Here is a 21,007-nt window from a genome sequence, read left to right on the forward strand (position 1 = left end):
TAAATTGCTGAAAAGGGTGGAGGAGAGCGGGTAGAGGGAATCTCTGTGTAGGAAAGAACTGCAGATGCTGGTTTAAATCGAAGGTAGACACATAAAGCTGGAGTAACTCAGCGGGACAGAGCATCTCTGGAGAGAAGGAATGGGTGACGTTTCGGGTCGAGACCCTTCAGCAATTTGTGTCTACCTTAGAGGGAATCTCTGATGGGCATCACTTTTACTAAGTGACTTCCACACCGCTGCCCACACACACCCAACCCCTCGGCCCGTCCGCCAGCTGCTAGCCCATGACGTGCCGTGACGAAGGGAAAATGAATGTGTGTGGCGTCAGCGGAGGGCCCCGCCCCCGCAGGTACGTCACAGGGCAGGTCCCGCGGCCACGCCATTGGCCGGCTGGCGCGGGTGCCCTTGGCCGCGCTTGGATTGGAGGAGCGGGCTGTCAGTCGGGTGACGTGTACGTGCCCCGCGGGTCAGGCGGCGGAGACGGTCGGTCGGGGAGGGAAGCGAGTGAACGCGGAGATGTCTCTGAAAACGGTCGGAGGGCGCTTCTACAGCACCCGCTGCTGCGTCTTGTGCCATGTCCGCACCGGCACCATCGTCCTCGGGGCCTGGTACATGGTGAGTGCGCGGGCCGGCGGCGGTGGGAGGGTTGAGCAACGGCCGAGTGGACAAACGGCCGGCTGGGCCGGGCTGGAGTGGGGCCGCGGCCCGCGGATCCGGGCTGTGTGTGCAGGCGGGCGGGCGGGCGGGCCGGTTACGGGGTTCCGGGTGCTTAGTCTCGGAGGATGCACTGGTTTTGTCGGCTTGCACTATTATTGTTTCTTTTTGTGTGAATATGTGTTCGTGTGTCTATACATACACACACTGGGCTTATTTGTCTCGTTTATTATGTTGTCTACAGTGTACTATGTTTACATATTGTGTTTTGTTGCTCCGAGTAAGAATTTAATTGTTCTATCAGGAACATGTGACTCTTGATGCTTCCTCCGTGGACCGGTCCAATACTGTCGCTCCTCCTCCTCACTCCATCCTTTCTCCGCGGATTTGGGCACGGATCAAACCTTTGCTCCCAGCCTATCGCCCATTCCCTTTTCTCGAGAGATAGCGTAATGAACAGATGACACAAAGCTGGGTGGCAGTGTGAACTGTGAGGAAGATACTATGAGGTTGCAGGGTGACTTGGACAGGTTGTGTGAGTGGGCGGATGCATGGCAGATGCAGTTTAATGTGGATAAATGTGAGGTTATCCACTTTGGTGGTAAAAATAGGAAGGCAGATTATTATCTGAATGGTGTCAAGTTAGGAAAAGGGGACATACAACGAGATCTGGGTGTCCTAGTGCATCAGTCACTGAAAGGAAGCATACAGGTACAGCAGGCAGTGAAGAAAGCCAATGGAATGTTGGCCTTCATAACAAGATGAGTTGTGTATAGGAGCAGAGAGGTCCTTCTGCAGTTGTACAGGGCCCTAGTGAGACAGCACCTGGAGTACTGTGCAGTTTTGGTCTCCAAATTTGAGGAAGGATATTCTTGTTATTGAGGGCTTGAGGGAATTCACTAGGTTAATTCCTGGAATGGTGGGACTATCTTATGTTGAAAGACTGGAGCGACTAGGCTTGTATACACTGAAATCTTATTGAAACATAAGATTATTAAGGGATTGGACACGTTAGAGGAAGGAAACATGTTCCCAATGTTGGGGGAGTCCAGAACCAGGGGCCACAGTTTAAGAATAAGGGGTAGGCCATTTAGAACGGAGATGAGGAAAAACTTTTTCAGTCAGAGTTGCAAATCTGTGGAATTCTCTGCCATAGAAGGCAGTGGAGATCAATTCTCTGAATGCTTTCAAGGGAGACCTAGATAGAGCTCTTAAAGATAGTGGAGTCAGGGGGTATGGGGAGAAGGCAGGAACGGGGTACTGATTGTGAATGATCTGCCATGATCACATTGAATGGTGGTGCTGGCTCAAAGGGCTAAGTAGCCTACTCCTGCACCTATTGTCTATGAGTCTGTCGTTTTAGTGGAATGTGTTCTGTTCCTTTGCTGGGAGAATAAATTAATATGGTCATAGGAGCAGAAGTAGGCCATTTGGACATCGAGTCAACTGTGCCATTCAATCAGCGCTGATCTATCTTTCCATCCCAACCCCATTCTCCTGCCTTCTCCCCATAACCCTTGATGCCTGTAATGCTTTCAGTATGTCTATTCATCTTGGATAAGTGAAAATCTGACACTCCTAATGACCTGAGAATCTGTACTCTGATTATGCCAGAGACTTTTCCTATCTTCCCCCAGGAGTTGAATGTTTGAGACAAAACCTCTGATGCTGCTCCTATTTATGATTGGTGTTCTAATTGTGAATTTCGGTAGTTGTACTTGAACAACTAGCATTTGGGTTCTCTACTACTGTATCTACTGTAGTAAATGAAAGTAGTTGAATTCATTTTTAAACCCAACTAAAAGTGTTAGTTTAATCAATGAGACCCCCACATTCTTTTTTTAATGTTCATTTTTTAATGTTCTGGTGAACATTCATGTGTGCACCAGAAGTTTGTGTTTTTCTGTCTATAGTGTCACATTTCTACTTCACCCCTATTATAACAGGTATATAACAGAGCTTTATTTGTCGTTCGGTACCGAAGTACCGAACGAAACTACATAGCAGTCATAGAAAAAAAAAGAACACAAGACACACAACCCCAACACAAACGTCCATCACAGTGACTCCAAACACCCCCCCACTGCGATGGAGGCAACAAAACTTCCACTCTCTTCCCCACGCCCACGGACAGACAGCTCGTCCCCGACCGACCCGCACAGTCCCCGCACCGGGCGCTGAAACGTCTCGCGGCCGAACCGGGCGATGAAAGGCCCGCGACCAAGCCTTGCGCAGCTAAGTCCCGTGGTCGAGCCGCACCGGGCGATGTCAAGTCCGCAGCCGAGCCGCACCAGCGATGAAAAGCCCCGCAGCCGAGCTGCACCGGGCGATGTTAAGCCCCGCAGCCGAGCTGCACTGGGCGATGTTAAGTCCCGTGGTCGAGCCGCATCGGGCGATGTTAAGCCCCGCAGCCGAGCTGCACCAGCGGTGAAAAGTCCCGCAGCCGAGCTGCACCGGGCGATGTTAAGCCCCGCAGCCGAGCTGCACCGGGCGATGTTAAGCCCCGCAGCCGAGCTGCACCGGGCACTGTTAAGTCCAGCGGCCAAGCCGCACTGGGATGCAAAGTCCAGCGGCCAAGCCGCACCGGGCGATGCAAAGTCCAGCAGCCGAGCCGCAGCGGGCGATGTTAGGCCCCGCAGCCGAGCCGCACCCCGCGCCGTGAGGAAGAGAAAAGTTCTCCCCCCCCCCCCCACACCCACCCACCCACACCACCACCCCCTCCCACACATACACAACCAAAAAAATATATATAAAAACCATCCCAACACCGACACACAACAAAAAAAGGGAAAAAAAAGACGGACAGACTGCTAGTCAGCCGCTGCCGTTAGGCGCCGCCACGTCACGTCCACATTAGGCAGGAAATGGTTTTGGGTAGACTGATGGGACTGAAGGCTGATAAATCCCCAGGGCCTGATGGTCTGCATCCCAGGGTACTTAAGGAGGTGGCTCTAGAAATAGTGGAAGCATTGGAGATCATTTTTCAATGTTCAAAAGATTCAGGATCAGTTCCTGTGGATTGGAGGATAGCAAATGTTATCCCACTTTTTAAGAAAGGAGGGAGAGAAAAAACGGGTAATTATAGACCAGTTAGTCTGACATCAGTGGTGGGGAAGATGCTGGAGTCAATTATAAAAGACGAAATTACTGAGCATTTGGATAGCAGTAACAGGATCATTCCGAGTCAGCATGGATTTACGAAGGGGAAATCATGCTTGACAAATCTACTGGAATTTTTTGAGGATGTAACTAGGAAAATTGACAGGGGAGAGTCGGTGGATGTGGTGTACCTCGACTTTCAGAAAGCCTTCGACAAGGTCCCACATAGGAGATTAGTGGGCAAAATTAGAGCACATGGTATTGGGGGTAGGGTACTGACATGGATAGAAAATTGGTTGACAGACAGAAAGCAAAGAGTGGGGATAAATGGGTCCCTTTCGGAATGGCAGGCAGTGACCAGTGGGGTACCGCAAGGTTCGGTGCTGGGACCCCAGCTATTTACGATATACATTAATGACTTAGAGGAAGGGATTAAAAGTACCATTAGCAAATTTGCAGATGATACTAAGCTGGGGGGTAGTGTGAATTGTGAGGAAGATGCAATAAGGCTGCAGGGTGACTTGGACAGGTTGTGTGAGTGGGCGGATACATGGCAGATGCAGTTTAATGTAGATAAGTGTGAGGTTATTCACTTTGGAAGTAAGAATAGAAAGGCAGATTATTATCTGAATGGTGTCAAGTTAGGAAGAGGGGATGTTCAACGAGATCTGGGTGTCCTAGTGCATCAGTCACTGAAAGGAAGCATGCAGGTACAGCAGGCAGTGAAGAAAGCCAATGGAATGTTGGCCTTCGTAACAGGAGGAGTTGAGTATAGGAGCAAAGAGGTCCTTCTACAGTTGTACCGGGTCCTGGTGAGACCGCACCTGGAGTACTGTGTGCAGTTTTGGTCTCCAAATTTGAGGAAGGATATTCTTGCTATTGAGGGCGTGCAGCGTAGGTTCACTAGGTTAATTCCCGGAATGGCGGGACTGTCGTATGTTGAAAGACTGGAGCAATTAGGCTTGTATACACTGGAATTTAGAAGGATGAGGGGGGATCTTATTGAAACATATAAGATAATTAGGGGATTGGACACATTAGAGGCAGGAAACATGTTCCCAATGTTGGGGGAGTCCAGAACAAGGGGCCACAGTTTAAGAATAAGGGGTAGGCCATTTAGAACGGAGATGAGGAAGAACTTTTTCAGTCAGAGAGTGATGAAGGTGTGGAATTCTCTGCCTCAGAAGGCAGTGGAGGCCAGTTCGTTGGATGCTTTCAAGAGAGAGCTGGATAGAGCTCTTAAGGATAGCGGAGTGAGGGGGTATGGGGAGAAGGCAGGAACGCGGTACTGATTGAGAGTGATCAGCCATGATCGCATTGAATGGCGGTGCTGGCTCGAAGGGCTGAATGGCCTACTCCTGCACCTATTGTCTATTGACACATTTTTTCATCCTTTTCCGTGGATTTGCTTTTTCTTTTTGTCGTGATTTGGAAAGTGTGCATCGTGTACGGATCATGTGAATGAAAGAAACAGGAGCAGATGTAGGTCATTTGGTCCATTGTTCTTACTGCTTCATGGTAAAATTATGGATGATGTTTTTTTGTCTGCCACTTTCCTGCACTAATCCATTCCTTAAATATACTTAGCAATTAAGTGACCACACCCCCTGTTGGGAAGAGAATTCAAATGATTAGTTCCCTTATGGTTGAAGATTTATTCTTGTCTGTTTTGAGACTAACCCCTGATTATGGATTATCCTTCCAGGAGAAATATCCAGAATGTGCAAGAGGAACTGCAGATGCTGGTTTATACAGAAGATAGACATAAAATGCTGGAGTAATTCAGTGGGGCAGGCAGCATCTCTATAAAGGGTGATGTTTTAGGTCTGAAGAAGGGTCACTACCTGAAACGTCACTATTCCTTCTCTCCAGAGATGCTGCCTGTCCCGTTGAGTTGCTCCAGCATTTTGTGTCTATCTTCAGGAGAAATATCCGTTTTGGACACTTTTCAACCTGAATACTACTGTCTTCTACACCCAAGAGAGTTATAGGCCCAGCCTGCTTAAACTCTTTTGCTATAACAAATTTGCTATCTCACAAACCAACTTAATGAACCTTGCATGAACTCTGCATTGTGAGCACTTCCATCCTATCTTTTGCTCTAGACCTCTACACTGTATTTCAGAATTAGTCTTGCAATGGTTCAATATAATTTAAGCAAGACATCGCTACTTATGTTCACAAATCCTCTTGCAATAAAGTCCAATGTACTGTATTGTTACTTGTTTTAAACAGTAGTCAGATACTGATTAATGTGCTGGGTTTTTGAATACTTTTGATTGACATTTCTTTGCGTTCCTTGTTGATAATTTGCGAAAAAGCAGCCAGAAAAGATCTATTATTTGAATATTGATGGTACATCTTGATGACTTTGTAAACTTCTATTGATTAACCATCAAGCCACCTATTCTCATTCTGGCAGCAATGCTTGGTTGTCATAAAAGTAATTTCATCTTGGCTGGCTGGCAGCAGATCGTTTTGCTCTGTCATGCAATGCATAATTGCACATCAGCATATTGTGGCTGTTGTGTAGGTGGCAATATATTTGTAGCTCAAGCTGGAGCTTCATACAACTTGGTGTTCTTGAAGGAATCCACAAGAAGAGCTTTTGAAATGTAAGCAAGGTGTGGATTAAGCATACTGCTCTCTAATGCCATTTAATGAACTAGATACAGTCGGTATCTAATAGGTGAGGTTTTATTAGCTGTATAGAATTTATTTCATGTGTTTTTAAGCGTCAGCAATATCTCTGATAATCCTCTTGCGACATAATACACGTTTTCTCTTCCATGTCAAGGTCCGGGTATGTTTTTTAGAGTCTTGCTCCTTGTAATGAGTCGAGTGTTTTATTGTCATATGTCCCGAAACAGGACAAAGAAATTCTTACTTGCAGCAGCACACAAGTAAACGTAGTACCCAGTAGGTACCATAATAAATAATGACAAGTTCAATAAATTTTAAAATATATGGTGCAAATCAAAAAAAAAGCCCAAAGTCCCAAGGCAGTTTGTAGTTCGGAGTTTTGTTGGAGTTCATTGTGTTCAATAGCCTCATGGTTGTTGGGAAGAAGCTGTTCCCAATGAACCTGAACCTGGATGTTAGTTTTCAGACTCCTATTACTTTCCTGGTGGCAGAAGTGAAATGAGAGTGTGGGCTCTTGATGATGCTGGTCACCTTTTTGAGGCAGTGCCCTCTATTGAACCCTTTGATGGTGGAGAGGTCATTCACCGCATTTTGTAATCGCCTTTGTTTCTGGGCGTTCAAGTTGGTGAACCGGGCCGTCAACATACACTCTACAGTATGCTTCTTGAAGTTTAAGCGAGTACTCATCGACATACCAAATCCCCTCAATCTTCTGCGGAAGTAGAGGTGTTTATGGGCTTTCTTTATAATTTAATCAATGTGCTGCGTCCCGACAGATCTTCAAGAGTTATGCACGTCCGGGAACTCGAAGTATTAACACTTTCCACCACCACCACTGTTGATGAAGACAAGTTTGTTGATCCTTGGCCTTCCTAATTGTATTCCAAATTCCTGTGAATAACTTTGATTGTAACATTGCTGCTTTGCAGAATTATTGAAGGATGAAATTGAATGCTCACTGCCTGAGGGTCATATAATATGCATTATATCATTACATTAAGACTTTCCATCTCTTTATGCAAAGCTTTCAGGTGACTTTCATCTTGTTGAAATTGACACTTCTGTGTTTAAACAGTTGCTCTATATATTGCATCAAATGCTACTGTCTAATGTAAATATTGCACAAATTAGATTTATTGGTAACTTTTTGCTTTGTAATGGATGTTGGTAAATATTTGAAACTTTTTAACATTATTGTATTTACATTTTTGAATAGGTGGTGAATTTGCTGATGGGCATTTTGCTGACTGTGGCGGTAACTCACCCTGAAACTGTGCCCCCACTGGACATACAGTATGAAGTTATTGGAAACTATTATTCCTCAGATCGAATAACGGGTATGAGAAATAACTGATCTTTCTTTTGATCCTTAGAAGATGATTCGATTACTTAAATGCAATGATTTTCCTCATTTTGATAAACATATTGGTTTGTCCACTTATGAAACACTTGTTCCAGAAACTTATTCTTATCGTTGGTAGACACAGCTTTGAGAGAGATGAAACTCGATGTTCATTAACTTTTGTAGAAGAATTTCTATCTTTTGCTGCATTTGGAGGGAGAAGATGATGCCTAAATTCATCTGCATGGGCTGACTTTTCTCGAATTTTCACAAGAAAATAATTTCTCTATTTAGACATTTTAAATACCAACTAAGTTGCCCAAAAATGCCCTAAACTCTGTAGATAATGCAATCCATTGTCAGAATATAATTCTGATCTCATTTATCAGTGTTCAGTGTGTAGTGGTCTGAACTGAACCCAGTAGTCCATATCAAAGTTGATGAAACATCTAAACAAGCGATGTTTAACTTCCTTTTTAAAAAACTTTTTGAGATAAACTGTTTTAAACTCCAAGCATTATTGCAATTTAGAGAATGCAGGCACTTTATGCACAACAAAGTTCTATAAACGGTATAATACTGAGGCATTCCTATTTTTTTTCTTTTGTGATTGTTTAAATAAGGAGAAGCCCAAGACTCAGTTTCGTATTTCATTTGAAGGATGGCATTTACAACCTTCAATGGTCTTGCTCTAGTACATTTTAATGACATGCCATCCTATACCATGTGTTCTCATCCCTGAACTAAAATTTAACTTCTCAACCACAAGTTACAAAGCAGCATCAATAATAGTGTCCCTAAACTTCAACTGTTCGAACCAGGTTTTTATTTTGCCTGTTTGCCAGACATCAGGATGAAATAAATAGTTGTCTATTTGTTTTCTCACTATTTTAAACATTACTGCATACTCTAGACAAAGGACTGTACAGTTCTTGTGTCAAATAAAAAATGGGAGATTTGTGGTGTGGGGTAGTGAAAGCACTATGACCATGTATGTCAAAGCCACTATATATATTTTTTAAACATGACGCAAATGCAACAAAAAAAAGTTTTTTTCGCGTAGGTATGTAACCTACCTAGTAATAGTCATAGCGCTGTTTCTATTAGGTAGGTAACTTACAGGCCCTTCAGCCCACCCTGTCCATGCCAACCAAGTTGACATACTGGGTTAGTACCATTTACCTACATTTGGTCCATAGCCCTCCAAACCTTTCCCATCTATATTTCTGCAAATATTTTTTTTAAACAATAATTGTTTCTGCTTCTATAGCTTTCTCTGGCAGCTCATTCCTGATATGGATCATCTTCTCGATGTAAAAGTCTCCTCTTAAAACACTTGCCATGCGCCATTGCCTTCTATTTTTAGAATCCGCCCTGCAGGAAAAAACTGTTCACATGCCCCGCATGATCTAGTAAACCTCGAAGGTCGCCCCTTCAGCCCCTTGCACTCGCTAAGTTTTAAAAAACTGTTTCTGCTGATCCAATCTCTCCCTATTCACTTCCAGGTGACTCTCTCTTCTACCCTTTACAACGTAATGACATCCTTCCTATAGCTGGGTGACCTAAACTGCACACAGTATTCCATGTGGTCTCACCATTGACAATACACAATATAATTCATGTGCCATTGATTTTTATCTGCAATTTGGGTATTTCCATTTAAATATGATTCCCTGGAAAAATCCTCTGTCAGTTTCTATATGCCAGAGAAACATTTTTACATGTACAATGGCTGTGCTGAAATTGATCCATTATTAATGCATACTTTGACGGTAAAATCAAAACAAAAATAGTGGTTAATCTGACTAGAGCTAGTATTAATATTGATTCTGGAAATTCATTATTGATAATATAGTACAATTGTTGCAGGGTAAACAATTTCGACCCGCTACTTTGATCATTGGAAACTATTTATTTCTATTGTCTGAACAAGACAATAGGATTGATGTCAAGCCACAAAACGATATTTACACTTGGGATTATTCTCCACTTTCATTTCAAATAATTAACTTGTTTGAAATGCAGAATTATACCAATCTTTACCATAGCCGGTTCTTAAAGAACTGATTCCCAAATTTAGGAAATCAATTTCCAGCACATGTTATTCTTGGTGAATTTGGAATCAAAGCTTAAGAGAATTATTAATTGAAGATGTCTTTCTAATGAGAAATACTCAGTTATTTAAGCCAGCTAGATAGGGTTTTTTTAATTGTTCAAGACTAGCAGTCTAGTTTGAATTTGTTTTGTTGTTGAAACCATCTAACAGCCCTGTTTATGATATTGGAGTTCCCTTCTCTTGGAAATAGTTATAATAATTGAATGATGCCGCCATGGTGCACGTATACAGTTTAAATTACAAACATGGCAGTTTTTCCAACCATTTCCCATAGACCTGATAATTTTTTTAAAAGTAAATTCTGATTTCATGAATTTTAATTTTCTTTTTGTTTAGAAAATGCTTGTGTTGGGTTTACCATCTCTCTCTTGATGTTTACTATCAGTGCCATGTTGGTGTATGGTGCTGTCACTGTAAGTATTTTCATGCCAAGAATTTTGTCCAATAAAATTGTCATCTTTGTAATTGCAAATTCACCTGACTTTCTCTTTACTATTTCCTCTTCATCCAGCATCGTGGAGGATGGCTGATTCCTTTCTTCTGCTACTTGTTGTTCAATTTTGCCCTTTCTTGCCTTGTGGCCATCAGCTCTCTCACCTATGTTCCCAGGATCAAGGACTATCTTGACCAATTGGTAAGCTTGCTGATGAAATGTGCATTATTTTACAATTAGCAGATATTAACTTAGCATACACCAATACTAGTATTTCGAAACACATCCTTGATTTCAGTAGTGCTGTATTTTAAATGTTCATTGTGATGAAATATAGCCTGCCTTTATAAAGTATGGATTTCATTCCCAAATCATTAATGTTGCTTTGGGAAAACAACATAAGTTTGCTTTATTTAAGATGGTAGATAATTTTGATTTAAGTTGATTGCATACCAAGCTATCCAAAAGTCTCCTTCCATCGAATGACATTGTTCTATACCATTGGCTTCTAAAGCTCCTATGTGACATGATAATTGGCAGAGTAGAGTCTAGATGTGGACATAGCACTCTTTAGTTTTTAAGTATTGTACCTATCATCTCGTATGTGCCCAGACCTTTCAAAAATTGATTTTTCTTAAGATATGTTTGCGGTTAAATACTTCATTGCATTTTACTGCCAGTGAAGTACTTGTAAAACGTTGATGTTGGAGTATGTTTAACTTGAACTACCAAAATATTGTATGCAGATCCTCCCCAGGTTTTGAACGCCTGACTTGCTTACAGCTTGTACATGTGAACAGTTGGGAGACCGGCGACATGGACTTGCTGGCTGCTGTAGGGCTACAGGCATCTTCTATTGTGTGCGAATGCGGTTCATGGCTGCATTTCTGACTGTTGTAATCTGGGAGTAACTTACAAATATATGATTTCAGTAGTAGGACAGTTATTCATATTGCTCATTAATAATGCAGCTGAGTTTTTTTTGCTCTGACTGATGAACTATGACTTTTTAATCCACAATAGTGGTTACGGTATTAAATAAAAGTGTTATAAATGCATTTGATATGCACAGCACCTAATTTCTTTACCTTTTTGCAGCCTGATTTTCCTTACAAGGATGACCTACTTGCTTTGGACTCCAGTTGCCTTCTGCTGATGGTTCTGCTTTCTTTTACCATTATTATAACTATTAAGGTAAGGTGGTAGAAGCAGTGTCAAAGTAATGTTTCTTCTAAGGTAAAAAATAATGTAATTAATCAGAACAGTTCAAGCTTTAATCAAAGGCATTAACCCTCCCCCCCCCCATCCAATTTTCTGCATAATCTGCCATTTCCAAATAAATCTACCAACTAGAACATCCCTGAAGTGTGAGTAGATCGGGACGGAGGAAAAGCTCCTTCAGTCACAGTGTGAACATGGAAACACTACACTAGTGATTGCTGTGAGATTATTTTTGCTCTGATTGATATGCAATGAAAATGTATTTTTAATCCACAATAGTGGTTACAGTGCTAAATAGTAGTATTGAAAATGTAAATTAGTATTTAATATGAAATTAAATGAACCCAGATGACAGGAGCTGTGCAGCAACATTGTTAAAGCTGCTGTGCTACTGTGGCCTTGGGGACCTGTTTTTGATGCACTTCATCAATTCTTCTTTATCTGCCCACTGGCTGTCTTCAGTTTTCTTCCTCATTAATGGAAAAATAAAATGAATGCTAAGGCTAGAAACTAGAAAATACAAATGCCGAATGTTGGAAGTATACTGAAAGGTTATTGATTGAAACATTAGTTCTGTTTATCTCTGCAGAAGCTCTCTGACTTGCTGAGTATTTCCAATGAATTCTATTTTTACTGTAACTCATTAATTGTTCTTTCACTATTTCTTTGGTCTTTTAGAAATGTGCTCTACGATACATTCTCTGGTAATGAGCCATTCCTGCATCATGTAGTATATTGTTTTTTAATAAAACGCATCATTTGACATTTATTCCCTCCACCTGCTCTAATACATGAAAGATCAGTCTTTTTTCATACAAATGTCTTTTGGGTTACATCTTTAAAGTTCTATTAACAAATCCCTGTCTATCTGATTCCTGGCACTAAGAACAATGTATTTGAGTACATATATTTGTTGGGGGTGGGAGGGGGGGGAGCACACATAAGATGGTGGAGTAACTCAGCAAGTCAGACAACATTTCGGAAGACATGGATAGGTCACATTTTTGGGTTAGGGCTCTTCTTCAGGCCACATCCATGTTCTCCGGAGATGCTCCCTGACCTACTAAGTTACTGCAGTACTTTGTCCTTTTTTTGTGAACCGGCACCTGCAGTTCCTTGTTTCTACTCTTATTTGGAATTGTTTAATTTTGAGCTAGAAATCTACCAATGTTTTGCTACATCAAACAGAACCCGTTATGGGTAAATGCATAAATTTTCTATTATGTTTTGCAGGCTTACTTCATTAACTGTGTTTGGAACTGCTACAAGTACATCAACAACAGAAACACACCTGAGATAGCTGTGTATCCAGCTTTTGAAACACCAATACAGGTATGCAAAAGAAGGATATGGGTTATATCTGCTTTTTTCATCACTTTTTTACATCCTAAATGGTGTTAAATTTCAAACTGTCCTGTCTTCATCGCTACAGAACTCTTTTTATTGGGTACATTTAATCCTCTTCTATCACACCCTGTCTTCAGCCATGTCATTAGGAACAGTGCCAAACTTCTGACTTTGTACTCCCTTTAGTCACATCTGATCAGAAGTCCTGTCTAGATTTTGTTTACACTGCCCATGATTGACCTTGTAAAATGTTTAAAATACATACTTGTTACGGTAACAATTTATGTGTCTATTTTTTGACATTGGATTCAATATAATAGGTAAATGCAAATTATGAACAGTACATGCAGTGTCATTAAGGCTTGAAAATGCTGACATCTCCTGCAGATTATTTTGAATATTGAATAGGATTCTTAACTTCAGCATTCTTTTTGATGAAGCGGGGTATATTCTGAATTAGAACCAGCCAAATGTGCTAATCTAGATGCATTTAGGGTCTCGGAGCCATAATGTTTCCATGTCCACTTAAAAAATTGAATGTTGCTTTTGGACGGCTGTTGATTTTGCTGATCACTTATTCTGAAGACTTCCTCTTTTCAGCGCATTGACTATTATTTAACTCAACACCAGTTAAATGTGACTAAATTCAAGGAACAGAATTTGAACTTGGTTAGCTGTCAAACTAATCATGTAAGCTCAATCATGAAATTGCATCAATTGTACAACAACTATACATAATTTTCAAGTGGCATTTTCACTTAGTCATGAGGTTTGTCAATGTAATCTCATTCAAGCAAATTTTTTGGCCCATGATTTATTTTTGGCTTCGGTATTGAAAATATAATAAAACAATAGTGAGACGAAGTAGATGCGACATTTTTATCGTAACTTTTTGTAACTCCTTATTTATTGGGTGCTTTTTAAAAGTAATCACATTGTCTTTTTAAATACTTTATTTGGCTATTATGGGAATATCAGACTATGTTCAATACCATAGCACAATTAATACGTGAGTATGTTGTGGGATTGAAATATTCCTGTGTTTTCGAATTGTAGCATGTACAGAAATTTACCAATCATATCACCTAGATTTGCATCCAAAATGATAATATATATCGTGATTAACAAGGGTGGTGACAGAGACACCACCAGTCACAGACTTCCAAATAGAAAGATAACCTTCTACAGCTATTTTCTTTCTCCATCACTAAGCCAATTTTTGACTGAAATGTGTCAACTTGCCTTGGATCCCTAGTGGCTATTTAAACTCTGGGCCAGCTGACTCTCTAGTAACCCATCACATCTGTTAAAGTCCATAGGCAGCATCTAGCTGCCTGTCTTCATCAATCTTGGTTACTTCCTCAAAAATAAACTTGGTCAGATTAGTAGTACAGGATTTGCCTCACACAAAGCCGTGCAGGGTATCTCTGATCAGTTCCATTCTTCTCAAATATACATATCCCTTGGGATTTTCACCAGGAATTCCTTTCCACTGATGTAATGCCCACTAGCCTGTTACTTGGCTTACCCCTGCTGCACGTAAATACTAGAACAGCAGTAGATAATCCCCCTCATACATAGATCATTGTTAGCTAGGAGCAAGAGTGGAGTCCTGGGCCTCCATTGTCAGAGTGAGGTCCAGCACAAATTGGAGGAACAGCACCTCATATTTCGCATGGGCAGCTTGAACCACAGTGGTATGAATATTGACTTCTCTAACTTCAAGTAACCCTTCCTTTCCTGTTCTCTCCATCCTTCCCCTTCCTAGTTCTCCGGCCAGTCTGACTGTCACCTTGTCTTAGCTAACAATTATCTATTCTACATTCTCCTTGACCAACATCCCTTTTGATGTCACGTTTTCACACCTTGCTCTTTGTTACACTTCTTCCCACCCGGTCCCCTGCAAAAAGTCTATCCCCTACTCCCAATTCCTCCGTCTACGTCGCATCTGCGCCCGGGATGAGGTGTTTCACACTAGGGCTTCAGAGATGTCCTCGTTCTTCAGGAAACGGGGCTTCCGCTCCTCCATTATAAATAAGGCTCTCACTAGGGTCTCTTCTACATCCCGCAGCTCCGCTCTTGCTCCCCCTCCCCCCACTCGCAACAAGGACAGAATCCCCCTCGTTCTCACCTTCCACCCCACCAGCCAGCGGATCCAACGAATCATCCACCAACATTTCCGTCACCTACAAAGGGACCCCACCACTGGCCATATCTTCCCCTCCCCTCTCTGCGTTCCGCAGAGACCGTTCCCTCCGTAACTCCCTGGTTCACTCGTCCCTTCCTACCCTAACCACCCCAACCCCGGGCACTTTCCCCTGCAACCGCACGAGATGCAACACCTGTCCCTTTACCTCCCCCCTCAACTCCATCCTAGGACCCAAACGTCTTTCCAGGTGAGACAAAGATTCACCTGCACCTCCTCCAACCTCATCTATTGCATCCGCTGCTCTAGATGTCAACTTATTTACATCGGCGAAACCAAGTGCAGGCTCGACGATCGCTTCGCTGAACACCTGCGCTCAGTCCGCATTAATCAAACTGATCTCCCGGTGGCCGAGTACTTCAACTCCCCCTCTCATTCCCAGTCTGACCTTTCTGTCATGGGCCTCCTCCAGTGCCATAGTTCACCTCATATTTCACCTGGGCAGTTTGCAGCCCAGTGGTATGAACATCGACTTCTCCAACTTTAGATAGTTCCTCTGTTCCTCCCGTCCTCTCCTCCTTCCCAGATCTCCCTCTATCTTCCTGTCTCCACCTATATCCTTCCTTTGTCCCACCCCCTGACATCAGTCTGAAGAAGGGTCTCGACCCGAAACGTCACCCACTCCTTCTCTCCCGAGATGCTGTCTGACCTGCTGAGTTACTCCAGCATTTTGTGAATAAAAACCTTCGATTTGTACCAGCATCTGCAGTTATCTTCTTATATTTCTCTTTGTTATTTCTGTATCTCCCATGAGTCTTAGCCTGAAGAAGGGTCTCGACCCAAAACATCACCCATTCCTTCTATCAAGCGATGCTGTCTGTTTTGCTGAGTTACTCCAGCATTTTGTCTATCTTCATTGAATTTTCCCTGTATGCTTCAGATTGCCTTTATTCCTTGTTTGCAACCTTGGGCAGGGACATGACACTGACAAGATTATTTCATATACAGATTTTGGATGCTTGATGTAATCAATGTTTACTGATGCCCAAGTATGTAGTGTTTCCTTCTATTTGGTACATCATAGCTTGGTCTCTTTGAAATATCATATATATTAACTGAAATCCTATATAGTTCTTGGTTCAATTACTAATTTAAATGTACATTAAGATATTTTTGTTGAAATAGTACAGCTGATTTTCACAATTGTTTGTTTTAGTATGTGCTCCCAACCTACGAAATGGCTGTGAAGATGCCAGAGAAGGAACCTCCGCCTCCATACATGCCTGCTTGAACACAATGTAAATCAAAAGCAAAATGAGCGATTTCTCTTAAATTTGAACCTGTTTATCTTGCATTTAAGCTTTGAAACTTTGTAAGAGCAATACTGTGTTTGAGTAAATCCTCGTGTCTAGGAGATTTATATTTTGTATGCAACCGTGATTAAAACTAAACCTTGAATATTGAAACTATTTTTAAACTATTTCTTGTTAAATTAGCTGGGTGATCGTTTTTGATCCTTCTACTTCTGTCCAAGATTTTCATCTGAATTATCCTTCATTCAAAATTACTTGAGAACCATTTAAAATTTATCTTTATAACATTGAGTGTCAAGTTGATTGTTTTAAGTCGAGAGGACCAAGCTAGTCACTAATTTGAAACTTGACCATTTGAATAGATGAGCAATGAAAGCTTTGCTGGAAGGCTGTGCAGTTTGACATTGCAATACTTGGTTTCTACCACTAGAGGTTAGTGATTCATTATTGAGGGCTAATGCAACCTCTTGAGGCAGAAATCATGTACTACACAGAATATTTCCACTGATCCTTCCAACTTTCTGCTTATAGACTTCAATGCTTGACACTGTCAATTCAGAATAGTGAATTGTCCATTTGCAGTAAGGAAATGTACTGATTGAATGTATGAGTCAAATATATTTGCACTTGTCTGTGCTTTTTTTTTCTATTTGTTTTAAGATACTTTTCAGTTTAATTTGAATCCTTTTAAGTGTGAAGAAATAATAATAAAGACATTGTTGCTGTTTTCTGCATTGTATAGCTGATAAAGTGTAAACAGTTTCATTTTAATGGTCATATGGCTTTGTTTTGATTAACAATAATACTTCAATTTATGTTACAGCTAAGTTTCATTTTAAGCTGACTAGTTGAATTAAAGAACTGATGTATCTCCATGTACCTAATGAATAGGTTGATTATGGAATAAAACATAATTTGTTATATTAAACTAATGAAAATGCATGAATTCTTTCTTGACCTAGCCTGATAGAAAGCATTTGGGTCTGGAATAAGGTACCCACAAGCAGTTTATGAAGGTGATAAACCATTCTGATTTATTAATTTCATTTTGTTTTTTTAAACTCCATGCTCATGTACATGAAATCTATCCTCTGGTGTGTTCTAGTTGAGCCTCTCCTTTTGATCTACTAGAACTTTTCATTGTCTTGTCCTTTTTAACCTTGTACAAATCTGAGCTAGTGTGTTCTGATTAAAGTAAAATGGTGCCCATGGGCAGCAGGATAACATTTTAAAGGAGAATGATGGACACAAAGAAGATTAGGAAGGTTGCTCCAGAGCTCATGCTTTAGACATTAGTTAATGAAGAAACAAAAGAATTGCAGAAGAGAAAGGCTTATTTAAAAGTAAAGACCTCCCAGGAACTCGAAATGAGGAGGAGGAAGCCCATGGAGGATTTGAGTAACAAACATGTTTAAGTGTAGAGCCATCATAGGTCAATGAAGAAAAGTAATAGATGAACAGGGTTTGGATGGTATACTAAGGTAACGGGTATGGAGGTTGGGGGACAGCTTATATCTGATCTCATCTTTAGTTCATTCTCTTGCCTTCTGAAAAAGTCAGAACTAGTCAGAAAAAAGAACACGGTACTAAAAGCTGTTTCTTTGCATCTGTTGATATATCTCGTAATCATTCAAATTCAGATTAAAGTTATGATCTATGCTGTCATGTCTGCAGCGTTATTTCATGGGGTAAATGTTTCTGCAGTCTTTGAAAATTCTAAAGTAACATTTTCCAGTCTTACTGCACCCAAATAGACCCTTTTGGTGTATAGCATTTGGTGTCTATCAAGTTCCAATTTATACTCGCATGTAACATTTTATTCTAACTGCATTCCCATCAACTCCCTACCCGTTTCTATCATTTACTACACTATAAGGGTGGTTTACACTGTGGCCAATTAGCCTACCAGCTAATGTGGATGGAAGCAAACAACCAGAATTCCACAGTCACTGTAGAACGTGCAAACTCCACATGGAAAGAACATGATTGTTGGGGCTCTGAGGGAACATCTATGCCTCTGTGCTGAAAAAAATCCATTCCCATACGGTGCAACTTTGGAGATCATCTTGTACCAAGGTGACAAGAACGACTACTGTGGAAAGTAGAAAGCTAACCTGATTAGTAATGGTGGATACAAGGGACAGCAGATGCTGGCTTACAAGACAAGTCCCACCGTGGTGCAGTAACGCAGTGGGTCAGGCGGCATCTCTGGCGAATATGGATAGATGTTTCTGGTTGAGACCCTTCAGGCTGATTGTGGGGGTGGAGGAGGGTTTTGATGAGGGTAAAAGCTGGAAGAGGAGGGGCAGATCAAAGTCCAATTTGGTAATAGGCTGATGCAGGGGAGGGGAGGGGAGGGGATTGGATTGATAGGCAGATAGTGGGCAAAGGCCAGAAATGAAAATACAGGCTGTGTGAGACAAAGGGATTGATGCGGTGGTTGAAGTGAAAGGAAAGGGCCAAGGGATCTCTATCCTAGTTTTGTCTTGAAGGAGGGGGAGCAAGAGCAGAACTCAGGAACACAGCGGAGACACAGATGAGGGATCCATCCATGACCGTAGGGGGGAAAAGCACATTTATTAAAGACCAAGGACATCTAAAAATTCAATAGGGGATTGCGTCTTTGCTAGAGGCAGGCTGGGAGGACATGTACAGATAACTGAGACTTGAAGCTTGAATAGAGTCCCAATCAATTTCCTTCTGCTAACACTCATCCACCTGCCGAATATGTCCTCGCTCTCAACAACTTCTTTGGCTCCTCTCGTTTTCTCCAACGAAGGCTATGCCTGCCTTCTTGTTACTTGTGTCGAACAATCCTTGTTCTAAATGTGCATTGGCACCACACCCCATGTTTCTCTGCTACATCGACGTTTGCATTGGGGCTGCCTCCTACACTTGTGCAGAACTCGTTCATTTCATTAACTTTACCACTAACTTTCACCCTGCCCTCACATTTCCCTGGATGATCTCTGACACCTCTCCCTGTTTATCTCTCTCCATCACTGGGTACAGACTATCAACTAATGTGTACTACAGACCTACCAACTCCCACAGTTATGTGGACTACACTTCTTCCCACCCTGTCTCTTGCAGAGACTCTGTCCCCAACTCTCAATTTCTCCGTCTCTGCCCCATCTGCTCTAAAGATGAAGCTTTCCATTCCAGGATCACCAAAAATGTTCTTTAGAAATCGTGATTTTTTCCCCCTGGTTCATAAATGGATCCCTCACCCGCATCTCCTCTGTGTCCCATATTTTTTGCTCTCACTTCCCCTAGATGGAATGAGGATAGATTTCTCTTTCACTCCACCAGCCACTGCATCCTACGACATTTTCTTCACTTCCAATGTGATCCCACCACCACTCAAATCTTCCAGTCCCCATCCCTTTCCGCCTTCCACAGAAACAGTTCACTCATCCCTTCCCATCCAAACTACCCCTTCCCCAGTACTTTCCCCTGTAAACACCTCCTTCACCCCCATCCAGGGACCGTAGCAAACTTTCCAGGTGAGACAGAGGTTCACATACTCCTCGAACCCCCTCTACTGCATCCATTGTTCCCGATATGGCCTATACTGGATGCTTTCAAGAGAGAGTTAGATAAAGCTCTTAAAGGTAGCAGAGTCAAAGGATATGGGGAGCAGGCAGGAACAGGGGGTACTGATTGTGGATGATCAGCCATGATCACAGTGAATGGCAGTGCTGGCTGGAATGGCCTACTCCTGCATCTATTGTCATAAGGCAGAGTGTGGACTTGGCAATTGTATCGCCAAACACTTTTGTTCCTCCAGATCTCGGTTGCTAACCATTTTAATACCTCTTCCCTTTTCCATATTGACCTTTCTGTCCTGGTCCTTCTCTGTTGCCTGAGCGAGACCACAAGCTAGCTGGAAGAGCAACACCCCATATTCTGCTTGGGTAGCTTACAAACCAGCGGTGTGAACTTTGAATTCTCCAATTTTAGATAACTATAAAATCCTCCACCTCTAATTTTCCAAGGATATTTTAAACTTGTTAATGATCAGTATAAAAATCAGTATAACATGGATGGGGTTGCATGAAAATCTAAAATTGTGAGACTCGCTGTTTTTTGAGTTGATTGAAGCATGCTCGGCTATTGGATGCCTCGATGAATTTCACATTAGATTCTGCAGCTTTAGTGAACCCATGGAAGCCTAACCACCAGATGACTTGGCTATGATGCCTGTCAATCACCACAGATTCCAGAAGGTCTCTCTAATTTATGGTCAGTTATAAAACATAGAAACATAGAAAATAGGTGCAGGAGGAGGCCATTTGGCCCTTCGAACCAGCACCGTCATTCATTGTGATCATGGCTGATCATCTAAAATCAGTAACCTGTACCTGCCTTATTCCCACATCGCTTGATTCCACTAGCCCCTAGAGCTCTATCTAACTCTTTTAAATTCATCCAGTGAATTGGCTTCCACTGCCTTCTGTGACAGAGAATTCCACAAATTCACAACTCTCTGGGTGAAATAAATTCTTCTCACCTCAGTTTTAAATGGCCTCCCCTTTATTCTTAGACTGTATCCTCTGGTTCTGGACTCCCCCAACATTGGGAACATTTTTCCTGCAACTAGCTTGTCTAGTCCTTTTATAATTTTATACGTCTCTATAAGATCGAACAGGAATGAACAGGAACTCTGGGCAACTCGAGTCCATAAAATATA

At 41.9% G+C, this 21,007-nt stretch overlaps 1 protein-coding gene across 1 annotated transcript; it reads left to right on the forward strand.

Moving 5' to 3' along the window:
- The first annotated feature begins 404 nt into the window (after positions 1 to 404).
- laptm4a (lysosomal protein transmembrane 4 alpha) lies at positions 405 to 17,213 on the forward strand. Its single transcript, XM_078400118.1, has 7 exons — positions 405 to 615; positions 7,613 to 7,733; positions 10,191 to 10,267; positions 10,366 to 10,488; positions 11,386 to 11,481; positions 12,742 to 12,840; positions 16,218 to 17,213. The coding sequence occupies exons 1-7, from the start codon at positions 517 to 519 to the stop codon at positions 16,290 to 16,292; spliced, it is 690 nt and encodes a 229-aa protein (XP_078256244.1). The 5' UTR covers positions 405 to 516; the 3' UTR covers positions 16,293 to 17,213.
- Positions 17,214 to 21,007: the final 3,794 nt, after the last annotated feature.

The sequence above is a fragment of the Rhinoraja longicauda genome, chromosome 5 (genome assembly GCF_053455715.1).
Source record: "Rhinoraja longicauda isolate Sanriku21f chromosome 5, sRhiLon1.1, whole genome shotgun sequence".
Taxonomy (NCBI): Eukaryota; Metazoa; Chordata; class Chondrichthyes; order Rajiformes; family Arhynchobatidae; genus Rhinoraja; species Rhinoraja longicauda.

Bases quoted from the DNA above. Each gene is read 5' to 3' on its own strand.
- laptm4a (XM_078400118.1), top strand. From the start codon at position 517: ATGTCTCTGAAAACGGTCGGAGGGCGCTTCTACAGCACCCGCTGCTGC. The intron at 10,489-11,385 runs GTAAGCTTGCTG...ACCTTTTTGCAG, and splicing joins AGGACTATCTTGACCAATTG to CCTGATTTTCCTTACAAGGA. The intron at 12,841-16,217 runs GTATGCAAAAGA...TGTTTGTTTTAG, and splicing joins CTTTTGAAACACCAATACAG to TATGTGCTCCCAACCTACGA.